This window comes from Triticum dicoccoides, chromosome 7B (genome assembly GCF_002162155.2).
Source record: "Triticum dicoccoides isolate Atlit2015 ecotype Zavitan chromosome 7B, WEW_v2.0, whole genome shotgun sequence".
Classification (NCBI taxonomy): domain Eukaryota; kingdom Viridiplantae; phylum Streptophyta; class Magnoliopsida; order Poales; family Poaceae; genus Triticum; species Triticum dicoccoides.
The window spans coordinates 520,667,759-520,681,882 of record NC_041393.1 but is presented as its reverse complement, the minus strand read 5'-3'; the positions used below and the strand labels follow the sequence as shown (position 1 = coordinate 520,681,882).

At 44.0% G+C, this 14,124-nt stretch overlaps 1 protein-coding gene and 1 long non-coding RNA gene across 3 annotated transcripts; one reads left to right on the top strand and one right to left on the bottom strand.

The window, feature by feature from the left end:
* Positions 1-7,016: 7,016 nt before the first annotated feature.
* LOC119342128 (phenylacetaldehyde reductase-like) lies at positions 7,017-8,948 on the bottom strand. Its single transcript, XM_037613967.1, has 4 exons — positions 8,882-8,948; positions 8,576-8,784; positions 7,792-8,052; positions 7,017-7,700 (listed from the first exon to the last, which is right to left on the bottom strand). Exons 3-4 carry the CDS (start codon positions 8,017-8,019, stop codon positions 7,575-7,577), a joined length of 354 nt encoding a protein of 117 aa, XP_037469864.1. The 5' UTR covers positions 8,020-8,052; positions 8,576-8,784; positions 8,882-8,948; the 3' UTR covers positions 7,017-7,574.
* Positions 8,949-9,202: 254 nt separating this feature from the next.
* On the top strand, positions 9,203-13,787 carry LOC119337733. 2 transcript variants are annotated; one of them, XR_005163578.1, is made up of 4 exons: positions 9,203-9,652; positions 9,791-10,730; positions 11,284-11,624; positions 11,948-13,787. It is a non-coding gene; the product is annotated as an uncharacterized LOC119337733 (long non-coding RNA). The 2 variants fall into 2 exon arrangements; XR_005163577.1 differs by having other exon boundaries at positions 9,205-9,652; positions 11,284-11,600.
* The last annotated feature ends 337 nt before the right edge of the window (positions 13,788-14,124 follow it).

The following is a 14,124-nucleotide window of genomic DNA, read 5'->3' as shown; positions in this document are numbered from 1 at the left end:
AGATGTGGCGGTGAGGCAGACGAATCCTGGGTGCTAAGGGCAAGGCAGAGAAGGTTTGGCCAGCGAAAACGCGAGGCAAAGAAGGCCACAACGATGAGGTCACGCTCCGTCGTGTGGATTGTTTTAGGTTGGGTTGAGTGTTGAGGGTTCGGTGGAAATAAGGGGGAGAGAGTGTGTCTTCGTCTATGGATAAGAGGGGACGTATGTGTGTGGGGGTGTCCTAGGGAGCACCTATGCATCAGGTACCTGAAATTATTTTCTGTTTCGGTCACTTTGATTCTGAGCCACTGGATGCAGAATCAACGATCAAAAAGAAAGCATGCATAAAAAATGACTGAAACTAGATTTAGTTTCATTCAAATCTGGATCAACAACAGAAAATCTGATGGGCTCACCGAACCGGGCACAAACAAACCCCATAAACCTGCTAACCCAACTTGTCGCGACTTCTTCCTTTCTTATTCTTTCCTCTCGCAACTTCTAGTTCTTGCGGCTTCTTCCTTTCGTCCTCCGCCGCCGCCATTACATCACCATGGAAGAGGATGAAGAAAATCAAAGGATCAGAATATAAAAAGGCAAAAAAATTGCAGAACATGATCAAAACACTTGGACTACGCAACAATGACATGTCAAAATTTTGAAACCCCTCTCAATTCTCAAAACCCTAGTTGATCTCAAATTTCACATGACAAATCATGACATAATTGCACCTGAGAACAATGCAACTTGCAAATATTAAGGGTATGCAAGTACTAGGCAAGATGGTTATTTCTTGAACTCCAAGATAAGGAAATGATCTTCTTTTACCTGTCAAAGCTTTATGGCAGGCACAAATTCCCTAAAACATGGTATATTTGGCGAATGTGGAATGGACAAAACATCAATATTTGGGAAGATGCCTAGATCCCAAATTGTGCCACTAGGAAAGTTGTAATGCCTAAGGAAGGACAACTGTTAACTAAGGTAGATGACCTCATTGATCCTGCTTCCAATAGTTGGGATGAAGACCTTATTAGACAAACTATGTGGCCCATCGATGTACAACAGATTCTTTCAGTTCCATTCTCGCAACATGATATGCCAGATTTCATTGCTCGGAGTTATACGGAAAATGGTTTGTTCTCGGTTCGGTCAACTTATTCTATCGAGTGGGATCACCAGTATGGCAGCAAATTAAGACACTCCAATGGGACGGGGCAAACCACAGTTAACCCTATTTACAGTAAGATATGGAAGTTAGCTTGTCTGGCAAAAGTTAAAAAAATTATATGGCACACGCTTCATGGAAGACTCCCATGCCGGGGTACACTCGCTAATAAACATATGAAGGTCTTGCCCATTTGCCCTACTTGCTCTGAGGGTTTAGAAGATACAAAGCATATGCTCTTTTGGTGCAGTAAAGCAAAGGAGGTTTGAAAAAAGGATGCGGTTGGATGACATTATTGATAAAGCTTGCGAGGTTGACCGTGCTGGAGAGGCGGTGTTAGAGTACCTACTACTTCTTCCAGCCGAAGAATTGTGGTTAATGGGCTACAATAATGTGTGTGAGATGATTGCTATCTCAGCATGGTATCTATGCTGGGAAGACGAAAATTGGTGCACAAGGAGAAAATGCAAAATGCAATTCAGATTTCATTGTGTTTTCTAGCCCTTGCCACAAACTTCGCAAATGCTTTATCCCCCAAGGCTTCTATGGAAAGGGGGGGGGGGTCGTGTCCCCCCTGAGGCTTTGTGAAACTTAATGTTGATGCTTCTTTTGACCACGACCTGCTTAGGGGCACAATGGGGGCGGTCCTGAGAGACGAAAAAGGCATGTTCATTGTGGGAGGAAATGGGAAAGATTGACTATTGCACGGATGTGTTGATGGCGGAAGCCTTAGCTCTCAAATTTGGTCTATCACTGGCGTAAGGGGCGGGATGTAATCGCCTTATTATTAACTCGGATAACCTGGAGGTGATTGAAACTATGCAGGATGGAGGACAGCCGGCGGGTGCAGCGGCGGCAATTTTCGAAGATTTCTTTCATTGCGCCTATGATTTCATTACTACTAGATTCGAACATTGTAATAGAGAAGCAAATAAAGTAGCTCACGGGCTTGCTAGATTAGCTAGATTTTCTTTGACTTCTGATTGGTTTGAGGAACCCTTAGATGAAATTGTAATGATCCTCACAATGATGTACTTGTTATCTATAGAATAAAGTATCAGATATTTTTCAAAAAAAGGCAAGATGCTCATAACATGATTTGTGTTCTTTCTTTTCTATGCGGGAGATTGATTCATACAAAACAAACACTAAATCATGTGCAGAATAGGTATGAAGTAGAATGCACTGAAGTCTTGAAGCACTAATCAAATCAATACAATCATGAGAACCACCTATTATAATTTTGCAGATGACCACCTCTCAGGAAATGAGAGAATCCTACACAAGGCCGATGCAACAAATTTCAACAGCAACACACGTGCAAAATCTAGGGTTCCACCACGAAGTCAATATCTCAAGCAGAAGAGAGGAAAGGCAGAGTGATAGGGAAGGAAGGGATAGGACTAACCCACAGGCGAAACCGTGCTCACTAAACACCTGGAAATCACCAGAGTTCACCGAAAGGGAAGAAGAAATGCCACCGCGGCGGGTGAGGCCACGGGGAGCAGAACATAGGAAATGGGGAACAAAACAGAGAAGCTGCCAGAGTGAATTTTGAAATGACGATGACATCATTGCAAGGAAGCTCCCACTAGCTCTTTCGTCCACTTTCGTACCAAACTGGCAAATGGGACCCACAATGTGACAAGGCAAACACAATCATCACCTAATCAAGCATGAATCTCAAAGCAAATATAAGAAAACTAAACAATGTTTGCAATACACATTAAATTTATATTCAAGCCAAAAAGAATGACAACCATTTCCAAAATCAAATTTACTTAAAAATAACAAAAAGAACTAGAACTAATTTATTATACATTATCTTATTAAAAATCTTTTAATTTTTTTCCAATAATCATTAAACAGATACATGGATGCTTGGATCTTTATCATACATGAAGGAAAAAACAATTTCACTCCACTTGTGACACTTTGATCACTATGGCGGATCAATTTGGTCGCAATACATTCATCAACCACGCAAGTGCAATAACATTACATTAAAAAGCAAGAAAAAAATTACATAATGAAAATCATTTAAAAAGGGTGACAACCATCATGAACAGAAGTTGACGGGATCAAACTAGCCACAATGGAGAGTAACATACACTAGTAACATACACATATCCCTAGACTATGTTACTACCTTCATAGTGGGTAATAATATAAGTGTGGTAACATGCAAAGCTTCATTTATTATGTTATAGACTCATATTGCATTAGAACATGTGATGTTACAGTAACTAGCTAAGTTACTGCAACTCCCTTTCTCCTCATCAACTCATTGCCACATAAGCAAATTTGCTGAGTTGGACTCGATATTACTGCTGAAGTTACTCCCACTGTGGCTAGTCTCAGAGAATCATTTAGGAACATGGACCATGGGATTACATAAGATCAACGACACAGGAGCCGTCTGACAAAAGTTCCTTGTCAGACTTCTGATAAGAAGTGTTTTCCCTGAAAAAGGGTCAAACTATCGTCCGTGTGCTAATCAAAGTTGGATCCGTTAATTTCTCTCTCTATATCTTTATCTTTACTAGCACAAATGCCCGTGCGTTGCTACGAGTTGAACTTTGTTATTTGACTCTGGTGCCGCATGTATCTTCTAGGACGGCCAGTGCCTTCATGGTCACACTTGATGCCCTTAAGTCCCGTGGCAACTACCGACCGGCACCTCCTACATGGCTACAATCGGTGTGGGTAGCCAACGTGGCTACTACCGACCGGCGGTGACTTCTTCCTTCACGTCCACGGTCCATAGTTGGCTCGGCTTGCTGCGTACCAGACGTCATCCTAAAAAGTGACACAAACCTGTCGAGCTTCAACTTTTTGTTTAATCTAGCACAAAAGAATTGAAAAGTGACCAATTAAATTATATGTTTATTTATACTAAATCAGAATCACTAATTAATAGTCTAATACACACAAGGGGAACCATTCTTGCAATCCACGCCCGCTTTTGTATTAGAGCCAATAGCAAAACATTAAATTACAAATGGTAGCTATCACCAGCCACGGTTTTAACTTGGAGTTCAACTCGGTGACTGAAGTGATACTTCCCATGCTAAATACAGTCACCAGCTTTGTCAGAATTCTTGCACACTCTTCAGGAAGAATTTTTGGACATCCCTCGAAAGCCATAGAAGATCATCAGGTTAATGTGTAACTGCACACATCAATGGAACTGTCCTCATGCCAGAACATGTTGAGATTTCAAGTGTGCTCATAAGTCCCTTTGACTACAGATTGGTTAAATCAGTAAGAACTTCAGGTCATCTCAAAGAAAAAGTACACAGTTCGGCTCCAGATGGAAGCATTAGCAATGCCCAACTTAGGTGCTTGTGGTGTCACCACAACATGTAATGTCTCGATCGATGTTGGAAAAACATCTAGAACACACAGACTGAACAGCAGGCTACTGAATTCTGGAGCAACAAGGACGGGAACAGAGAACCTCGACTCAGAAGTGATGGATCCATGTAGGCGCAGTATGCACCCCCGGTGTTCTCTTCAGATGCACATGACGTAAGCCGACTGCGCGACCACCACCGCATGCGCTCCACAGCTTCATCGAATTGGAGTGTGAGGACACGGTCCTGGTCCATGGCCTCCTGGATCCTGACATTGGTTGAATCTGGCATAACGCGAGGCTGCCATCCATCCAAGAAACTACGCTACCACAACTACATACATCAGCCATAAGATTCGACTGAACTTTACGCCTAAACACAAAACAATGACAGTCCACGGCGAGCAAAGACTGAAGCGATGCCTAAACAGAATAATTTTGCAGCTCTAAACATCGGGTGGAAGTGGCAACAACTCGACAGGAAAAACGCAATTAATCAGCATGCATCCGCGGCCGCAGCGCTGCGTCCGTGAGAGAGTAAGCGACCTGCCCAGGCTGATGACCAGGAGCAGTAGATCCATTGAGATAGAATACGTGGCGCAGGAGCACATGTTGGGGCAGTGGCGGAGCACCCGGGTTGCAAAGAGGAGTTGGGTCAGCGACCAGAGAAGCTCAGCTTCTGCACGAAGGAGCAACCTTGCCAATTCTGAAGCTGCTTGTCATCTAAAAGTGGAATATGAGTAGCACATTTGTAGGCATAACCTTAGTGCAGTAGCCAAAGGGGTCTATCCCCCTCTCCCTCATGTCATCAGCTAATCATTTTGGATAATGCAAAGTCAATTAAAGAAAGGAAAGAACTTTTTTCTTACATGCTTTCTGTAACCTGCCAGTACTGCAACAGCTCCGGCTGTATCACTCCCATCCACTGCCTCCTTTATCTTGTGACAGACTATGCAAAGTAAATTCCATCTGTAATCTTGGCATTATAAAATTACCTCCATTCATATCCATGTAATGGTCACTTTCTGCTACATTTGAAACAATCAATAAAATTGACCTCACACAAAAGAATTCATGAACTATTTGGCTAGGAGCTCTGCTGTTGCCTGCTCTACAGGGGATGGGTGAGGCAGTACCATGACGGATGGACTTGTCGCCTGCTCTACAAGAGAAGGGGGAAGGTGGCGCCACGACGGATGGGGCGACGGCGTGCGCGGGTGGGGCTGGGTCGTACTCGCCGTCCTGCTTTGGGAGGGGATCTTACCGGAGGAGGGGGTCCACTTGGAGGGCGGCCTGTTAGTGGGGGAAGGAGTGGCTGGTGGCGAAGTCGGCGTGGTTGGAGAAACCATTGTCGAGGTGGAAGCAGCATGGAGGATTCCCGGCGGATCCACCAACGGCCGCGGCGTCGAGCGTCGCTGGCGGCGGAAGGCCGCGGGTCACCAACAGGGGAAGGCCGCGGGTGTGGGGGCACCTGGGCACCGGCGAGGTAGGCGACGCCGGCGGCGGCCGGCGGCGCACGGTGAGGCGGGGCGGGACGTGAGAGGAGGCGGCGGCGGGCTGGAGGTTGAGATGGGATCGGGAGGCACGGTCGTGCGTGCGGATGTTTTTTTTTCTTTTCTCACGTACGTACCGGTTCATGTTGACTTATTGTGAGGATTGCGGGTTAAATAGCAAAAACTACAGGGACTTGTTTGCAAAAACGCCAACGACGTACGACCAGAAGCGATAGGTGCTTTATTAGTACTAGCACAAATGCCCGTGCGTTGCAACGGGAGCAAAAAATATCACACACTCCCAGCCCAATAAACGTGGATCAAGACTCGACCACGATGTTCACCTGATCACAATCCATCCGAACGTGGTTAATCTCTATGTAATGAGCTGAGCCACTGCACAAACATGTCTGCAAGGGTCGACCGGGTTGAGGAACTTGGTCATGTGACGTTGATTTAAGACATACGACATGAGTAAGGAGTAGCTGGTTCGACGAACTATGTCTGTCGACTCGCGGGATATCAAGCTCGAAGCCCTACTACTTGAGCCTCTCAAGAAACCCAAGCGCCTGTTGTTCTAGCATACCATGTTCTGGTAACTAACAGCAACTATGAAGAATGTGACATTGACAAACAAAAGATGGTTGCTTTTGTAACATCATAAATTGCTTTCTCATGGTTTTGTAAATCTGATTGCACATATGCCGATAGGATGACATTGGAGCATCCAATAAATCTAAACCAACTAAGAAAAAATACAGCAAAAGCATGCCTTTCAAGTGAAAGATGGCCTGTAAATATCATGTTTAGGAGTGAAACTAAAGAACCTCAGAGGCGGTAAATTCAGCTAATTTACTTTTCGCACAATTGACAGAGGACCAAGTAGCAATGATACCCAGTTAGAACAGGGCAGAGAGCAATTAATATAATACAAATAATAAAAATAAAGCACATAATTATGGACCATGCATGCATGTCACGGGTCTCTCTTTCAAAGCACTACAAGTTAATTTCGCCCGAATAGCTTCCAAAATTTCTTCTTCTAAGACTAAAGCCCTCCCTTCGTTCATGCTCATACCAGCGTAATTTATTCCTTCCGTTAATTCATTTCCTTCTTGTTCATGACAGCCAAATTTATTCCGTCTACTAATTTCTTTCCTTTTTGCGCCGGGCTGCCATTTTTAATTTCCATGCTGCCTTCTCAGCCAGTGTCTTTGAAGTAGGGTACCAGATATAACCAAGAAAAGATAGAAAATGAGATAACTGCAAAGCCCAGCTGAAAAATGGCTGCACCGTAACATATGCACAACTGAAATACAAGTTGCTATTGCATCTGCAGAACCATATGTGATTTCAGATTTCTGTCTCATCAAACAAACTCTGCACTTCTTGCAGTAACCAACTGCGCTGAAGGATGCAGATAACCCTTTCCTATCTTGCTTAACAGCTGCAGTGTTTTTGTTGGCATAAATAATTTAGTAACTGCACCTTTTGCAAGGTGGTTGTATCATCTCACCTCGTTCTTGTCGCAGTAGTCGATGTCGGTTCAGCAGCGCTCATCGAGGACCTCCTCGGCCGGTCACCCCGGGCTAGGCACGACGGCGGAGACGGACGTGGTCTCCATCACCCGGCGCACGCCCCTGGCGTCCTTGGCGGTGCGCAACATGTTGAGCGTCCCCTCCATGGGCGACACCACTAGCTCCTTCTGCGGCCACAAAACAAGACAGACGCCACCCCGTACTGAGAGGTCTGAACTCTGAAGGAACAACGGCAGGACGGTCACAGGGCAGCAGTACCTCGGGGTTGAGGACGCGGTTGATGATGCAGGGCGAGGCGAGGTGGAAGATGCCGGAGCAGCCACGCGCGGCGGTGAGCATGGTGGCGCCGCCGAGGAGGTCACACGGGAAGAAGTGGACACGGGCCTCGTCGCCGCCGGCCAGCGCCAGGAGGTGCTCCTTCTCGGCCTTGTCATCCGCGCCACGGAACCACAAAATCAAACTGTGACCTCCGCACTCCTTACACATAGGTCCACATCCCTTACTTGCGAGGATATATGGCTGCAAGTCCATATTCAAGTTAAGAAAGATCACAATGCATATCATTTATCTTATAAATATATCATACATGAAAAATTCAACCTTTGAAGAAAATGAGGTGAAAGAGTGAACTTCTGGAATAAACGTAAAAGCCAAGTGCCTTTTGGGGCAATGTAAGAGCTGCAATCAGAGGAAGTGGGCAAGAATGGCAATTAATATAAATGGTAAATAACATTCTAACGAAATAGTACAGTACTTATAGAAACGGGTAACAAATTTGGAATTTATAATTTGATTGAATGGAAAAAACCCTCCGCATTATTAGTGATGCCAATCCTGAAATAAGATGACAAGTTGAAGGAAAGAGAAAAGCAATTTATTCGGAGCTCGTAGCTCAGAATACGAATTGCAGTTTCCAGCTTGGCAGGTAAACATATATCAGTTTCCCTTACATATGTGCCTCTTCAGAATATTGCATTGCTCTCATTACAAAATAGAGAACATCTCTCATGAAAAATATGAGGTCATGCAGAATGCAATCAACCTTGGTTCATCGGGGAAACCGAGCAAGATGTGTTATCCGCGGCCATGTCCTTGGCCAGCCTCCTTTGTTGCTCCGTTCTCTCCCAATCGTCGGATAACAGCAACCACACCAACCCTCTTGAATTCCAACTCTGATCCACCACCATCGGTCACTGTCCAGCAGCTCCCTGCAGCATGCCGACACAAAACCCCCGCTGCCGCCACAATCTCCTAGTTGCACTCAATAAAGAATTCAGTGTGTTGAACAGGCCCACAAATACCTTGAAAGTAACTTCCTTGTATAAACAGGCAAGAAGGAAAAACTTACAGTGAGCAGGTTGGGCAGCTTCTCGTTCACCCTCTTTTCAAGAGCTAGAGCCAACTCCATTGCTAAAACCACAAGAGGCGCTCAAGTAAGAACACATGAAATGTATATATATATATATATATATATATATATAGGGAAAGATCTTTACCTAAACCGGCTATGGCTTCTGGTCGTACGTCGCCATCAGTTTTGCACGAAAGTCCCTGGAGTTTTGCTTATTCAACCCGCAGTCCCGTTTTAAGTGGCTAATTTAGGGAAACGTTTCGTTTTTACAAAAAAGACCATGTAGTTTGGTATATTCAACCCGCGGTCTTTCTTACGTCAACGCGGTGGCTCGAGCGGCTGGGGGCGCGGCGGCTGGAGCTTGCAGGGGGGCAGATCTGTGCACGGCAGGGGCTGGGGAGGCGGATCCGGTGACGGGCAGCGAGGCAGAGGTCGCCGGTGACGAAGAGGAAGGCCGGAGCGTGGCTTCCCGGGCGGATCCATGGCAGAAAAGAGACAGGGTTGTGAGGAAGAGAAGATGGGAGAAAAGAGGGCGGTGTGGCGACGGGCGCGGGAGACGGAAGGATCCGGCATGGCAGCGCGAAGTCCTTGTAGTTGGAGGTGGGCCTTCATTGCCGCGGCGACCCCTCCCCTTCTCTCCATGGCCGCGGCAGCTCAGGCAACGGTCAGATCCGCCCTCCCCCCCTCATTCCTCGCGCTGGATAACCTAGCCGCCGGCCATGGTGACCGACAGCGATGATGACGGTGGTGGCTACCTCGACGACGAAGGTATGACTTAGAAACCCCTCCGCCCCTTCCCTTATCCCTCGGCGACCGCTTTGAATCCCGTGAGGAGAGGGGAGTGCTGCGCCAGGGTTCTGCTCTTCTTTCCTCCCCTTCCCTGATGATATTCTCTCCCTCACGCAGGCACACACCCAACATCGCCATGGACCGGTAGCTCAAGCATTCTTCTTCCTGACGGTGATGGTGTTCCCTCACCATCTTCAGGTCTTCATCCTTGAGGCCTCCACCATCTGCAGGTCTTCCTTCTTTTCTTCCCCTCTCTGTTGGATTCCATTCGATTCTCTGCTCTGCAGGTGAAGCTCTATCTATTCTCTGCTGCAGTGTCTACAGTGGACTGTTTTCACCTTCTGTGCAAATACCTGATTGTATATGAATTGAATGGATGGATAGATTGCAGGGTCTACAATGCACCACCTTGATTTGATTCGGTCTGGAGCAGCAGCATCTGCTCCTTCCTTACTTCTCAACCATCTGTATTTACATTACTACTGTAAGCTTCTGAAATGTAAATTATGCTAGGACAATTCCTCTTTAGCTTTAACTATGATATTCCTAAATGCGCAAGTAAATACTACTGGGATTACGACTACAAAAAAAATTCATGACATGCCAGCAATTCTCGGTTTAAATACTGTGAGCTTAAATAACAGGAGCTAAACTGCCGTGCTATGTTCAGAATTGGTACTAGAAAAGATAATCTAAACTGCACATTCTGAAAGTATATTGGACTCTTGCCCTCGAGAAATTAGTCTTCTAAGCATTACTTTGTAAATAAATGACATGATAACTTGTTGGTTCAGTTTAAAGCTTTAGGCAGAGGCTTGTGGTAGGGGGAAATCACTGCCACTTGGAAACCAAAACTTCTATTTGTGAGTATGACCGGGACTGCGCTTTTCTGAAAGTATGTTAGCTAATGTTTGGATATCTTTCAATTACTTCTGAACAAGAAAGATGTAGTGCCATCCTAAGTTTGGATGTGGAGTTGCAATGTAACCTGCTTTTAGGTGCCGAAGAAGAGTGCGCAGGAGGATAGAAATGGGCTCGGATACGACGGCTGGAAGAGGTAACCTAGGATTTTGTGGTGCTCTACACTATAGCTCATGCTCGGATGATTGTACTTTTCATTTTGACTGATCAGTTGGGTATAATTCTTTATGAGTTGGGTAGCAACTTGAGCTCAAAAGGCTCTCTACTCTATCCAAATATTCTGCTAGATTTGATTAGAATTTGTGTTTATTAAAACATGCAGCGAGAGGATCTAGGCCAAACAATGGCATTATTTTCACAGGGTGTAGACAAATTATGCAGCTGCACCTAAACATCTTAATACAACAAGATGGTCACTATGGAACTACATAGCTTCGGCCCTCTCGTCACTGGTTACCATAATTTGTAATGTGGCGATTGTTGGATGTGCGTAGATAGATTATATACCTAAATGGTACTTTCTGGGTATGTGTATAGAGGAATCCCTCGTGTATTTAGATTGTTTGCTTAACTATTACTCTTCTCTATTTTCCGACTTTGTGATAACGTAATATAGATTACATTCTGTTTTGAAATAAAAAGATATGTCAAAAATTTATGATGGTAATTGCGTTGTGTTCTATCAACAGGACTATGCTCTCTTAAACCTGAATGAGCCAGAAGTGGCAAGACAGATCTGTCAGTCAATTATTCTTCAGTTTCGGTTGTGATGTTTCAACATGAGTTCAGAGCATTAATGCTTTGCTGATGCGAGGAGGTGAAGTTGTATGTTACCAGAGTGCAGATATTACTTGGTATGTTTGCTTTCAAGAAAAGATGGATGTGTGTTGTGACTGTGGCAGAGGGTTCTACTGGATATGTTGTTGGGTATATGACAAGAAGCATTGGTAAGGATATCAAAATAGAAGAGAATGCTGCAACGACCAAGGTGCCATATATATCGAAGGTGCTCGCAAACTTCCTTCGACTGGTGTGGCCCTGTTGCTTCCATATTATAATGATAGTAGAGTTCAAAAGTTCTAGATGGCAATGGTATATCAGTATCTTATTTCACTTTCATCGCTTATGTAAAAGCTAGATAAAAATGATCTGTATCACTAGAATCTATTGCCTTGCACGTACTCCCTCTGTCCAGAATTACTTGTCGTAGAAATGGATGTATCTAGACATATTTTTAGTTCTAGATACATCCATTTCTATCCATTTCTGCGACAAGTAATTCGGGATGGAGGGAGTATTTGTCTACACAAACACTTGTATTGCTTTTTACACTGAATTTCCTTTTTGTTACAGGAGGATTCGGAATATGAAGTTACTGGAAACATTGTTGGAAGTGTTGGTCCTGAGAGTACAGAAAAGGATTCATCGTTTCTTATAAAAACATTGCGATCATTCAAAGAAGCTTTGATTAAGGATGATGACACAAATGTTGCTGAGATTGAGGCCTTCTTACTTTGCATTGATGTTGATGATGAGAAGAACTCTCTTATGAGGAAAATCATTGCTTTAGATGAATTATTGATAACCGTGAGAGATTGTGTCTTGAGAGCAGGTGCAGAATCTGTATTCTACAGACTGAGGGCAGGTGCAGATTCTGAATTCTGCACACAGAAGACAGAAACAGAGAGCTGGTGGCAAATGTGCAAGGGGAAGTTATGGAGATCTTTCTTCGCTAGCTGAATAAGTCTATCAGGAGTCAAGGCCTGTTTTGTTGGAGGCTTGATGGAACTTGCCTGGCCTGATAAGTAATTGTGCGCGGTTTGGTTGGCGTCCTTGGTGCTTGGCTTGAGCTAGCATGTCGTGTTGTTATCTTGGTTGAGGCAGCTGGAGTTAGCAAGGTGATTAGTCAAGGGTGGCTGTCGATGCCATTTAAAAAATAGGTCTTAAAACTTCATATTTCCTCAGGAAAAATTCGTATGAATTAATGAATATCAGGCTACATTCAGGCGACACTTTTGTCAGGCACAGAGCTCAGGGTAGCAACCACATAGTTAAGTGAGCTTTTGTTCAAATGCGTTGGTACTTTAGTTTTTAGATTCTGTGATGATGGTATGCATAAATACATGAGCTGTTTCAACCAGTACCACATAGTATTAATGAGGTAACAGAAGCTTGCAATTCAATTATCCTGTATCTGCCCGAGTCTGGAAGGTCAGATAAGTTGTTCCGCAAGATAGACAACAACTTTTCATGTGTCATCACAGTGGGCTGAGAACTTGTTGATGAAGCCAATGATTGGGTTGATCATAGTGATAGGGCATCAGACGTAATGCTAGATTTAACCCCAGACAAATGGGCAAACATGAAAAGAGGAAAGATGTCAATGCATGAGCCAGAGGGTTCCAGTGGTGAATATTTTGGACTAGAAGTTAAGGATGTTTCACGGGAAGAAGCCATTCTTTCCAATGTTTACATATAAGATATACCAGTACATCCCAATTGGTAGGGCCCCTCCACTGATAAGTTGGATATCCTTTTAACAAGTGTCTCGGAGAGAATAAAGCGTTAGATTTTATCATACTTTTAAAGTTTTAACATGTCAAAGAAGGGAGAGGAGACACCAGCGGATGGCAAGATGGATGAACTGTTGGACAGTGTTAGCCTTAATTACCTAAATCCTAATGAAGTGGAAAACTTTATGATTATCATAGAAAATGTGCAACACTCTTCTTCTGAGCATGAAGGGCAGAATGATGATTTCGAAGCAAATATCATTGAGCAAGATGATGAACACATTGGAACAGTAAGATTTTACTAATCTTACTGTTGCATGCAAAGACATTGGTGATGTCATATCAGAAGACCCACAGAAGGTTTAGGTTTCCGAGGGCCAAGCAGAAATAAGTGAAGACTATGCCGGTATTCTAAATAATGGCAACACATATTATGTAAACACAGTTCTGCAGTATTTTCATTGTTTCTCAGAGCTCAAAGCAATCTTAATAATTTGTGAACGGTCCTGACGTATGAGTTCTTGGGCCTGATGTTCTATGGTTGATTTCGGGATGTGTAAGAGCAGGGCGACTACCACTATATCATACTCTCTTGACTGGGATGAGCTTCGTTTTTTTGTAGAAAAATGATAGAATAAGAATTGTGATTTCTGCTGATATTATGATATGCTTTTCGGCTATTCTTTGCTGCCACTATTTGTTGTATCAAATATCTGTTGTGTGAACCATCTGGCGGGTCCAGCTCAGATGATTCAGATAGGATAGAATGGGCATCGGAAATCGCCCTTGACATTCTAGGTGAATTCTAGCCGTTGCTAGCAAGGCCTTCGGTAATTTCATTCAAAAGTCATCCAACAACAATTTTCTCTATTATACATTGACCGACTCTATTCTGAACAGTTGCACCGTGAGAAAAGAACAATTTATTTATAAAATATTAATTGGACCTGAACAAATGTTTGTTGTGTTTGGATCAGGAGAAGGGAACTAGGAGAAGATCAGAATGTTGTTTATGTT

What these genes read in the sequence shown, in the direction of transcription:
- LOC119342128 (XM_037613967.1), bottom strand. Translation starts at nt 8,019, where the DNA reads ATGTGTAAGGAGTGCGGAGGTCACAGTTTGATTTTGTGGTTCCGTGGC. An exon ending in ACCGCGTCCTCAACCCCGAG is followed by an intron (nt 7,701 to 7,791) that starts GTACTGCTGCCC and finishes TTGTGGCCGCAG; the next exon opens with AAGGAGCTAGTGGTGTCGCC.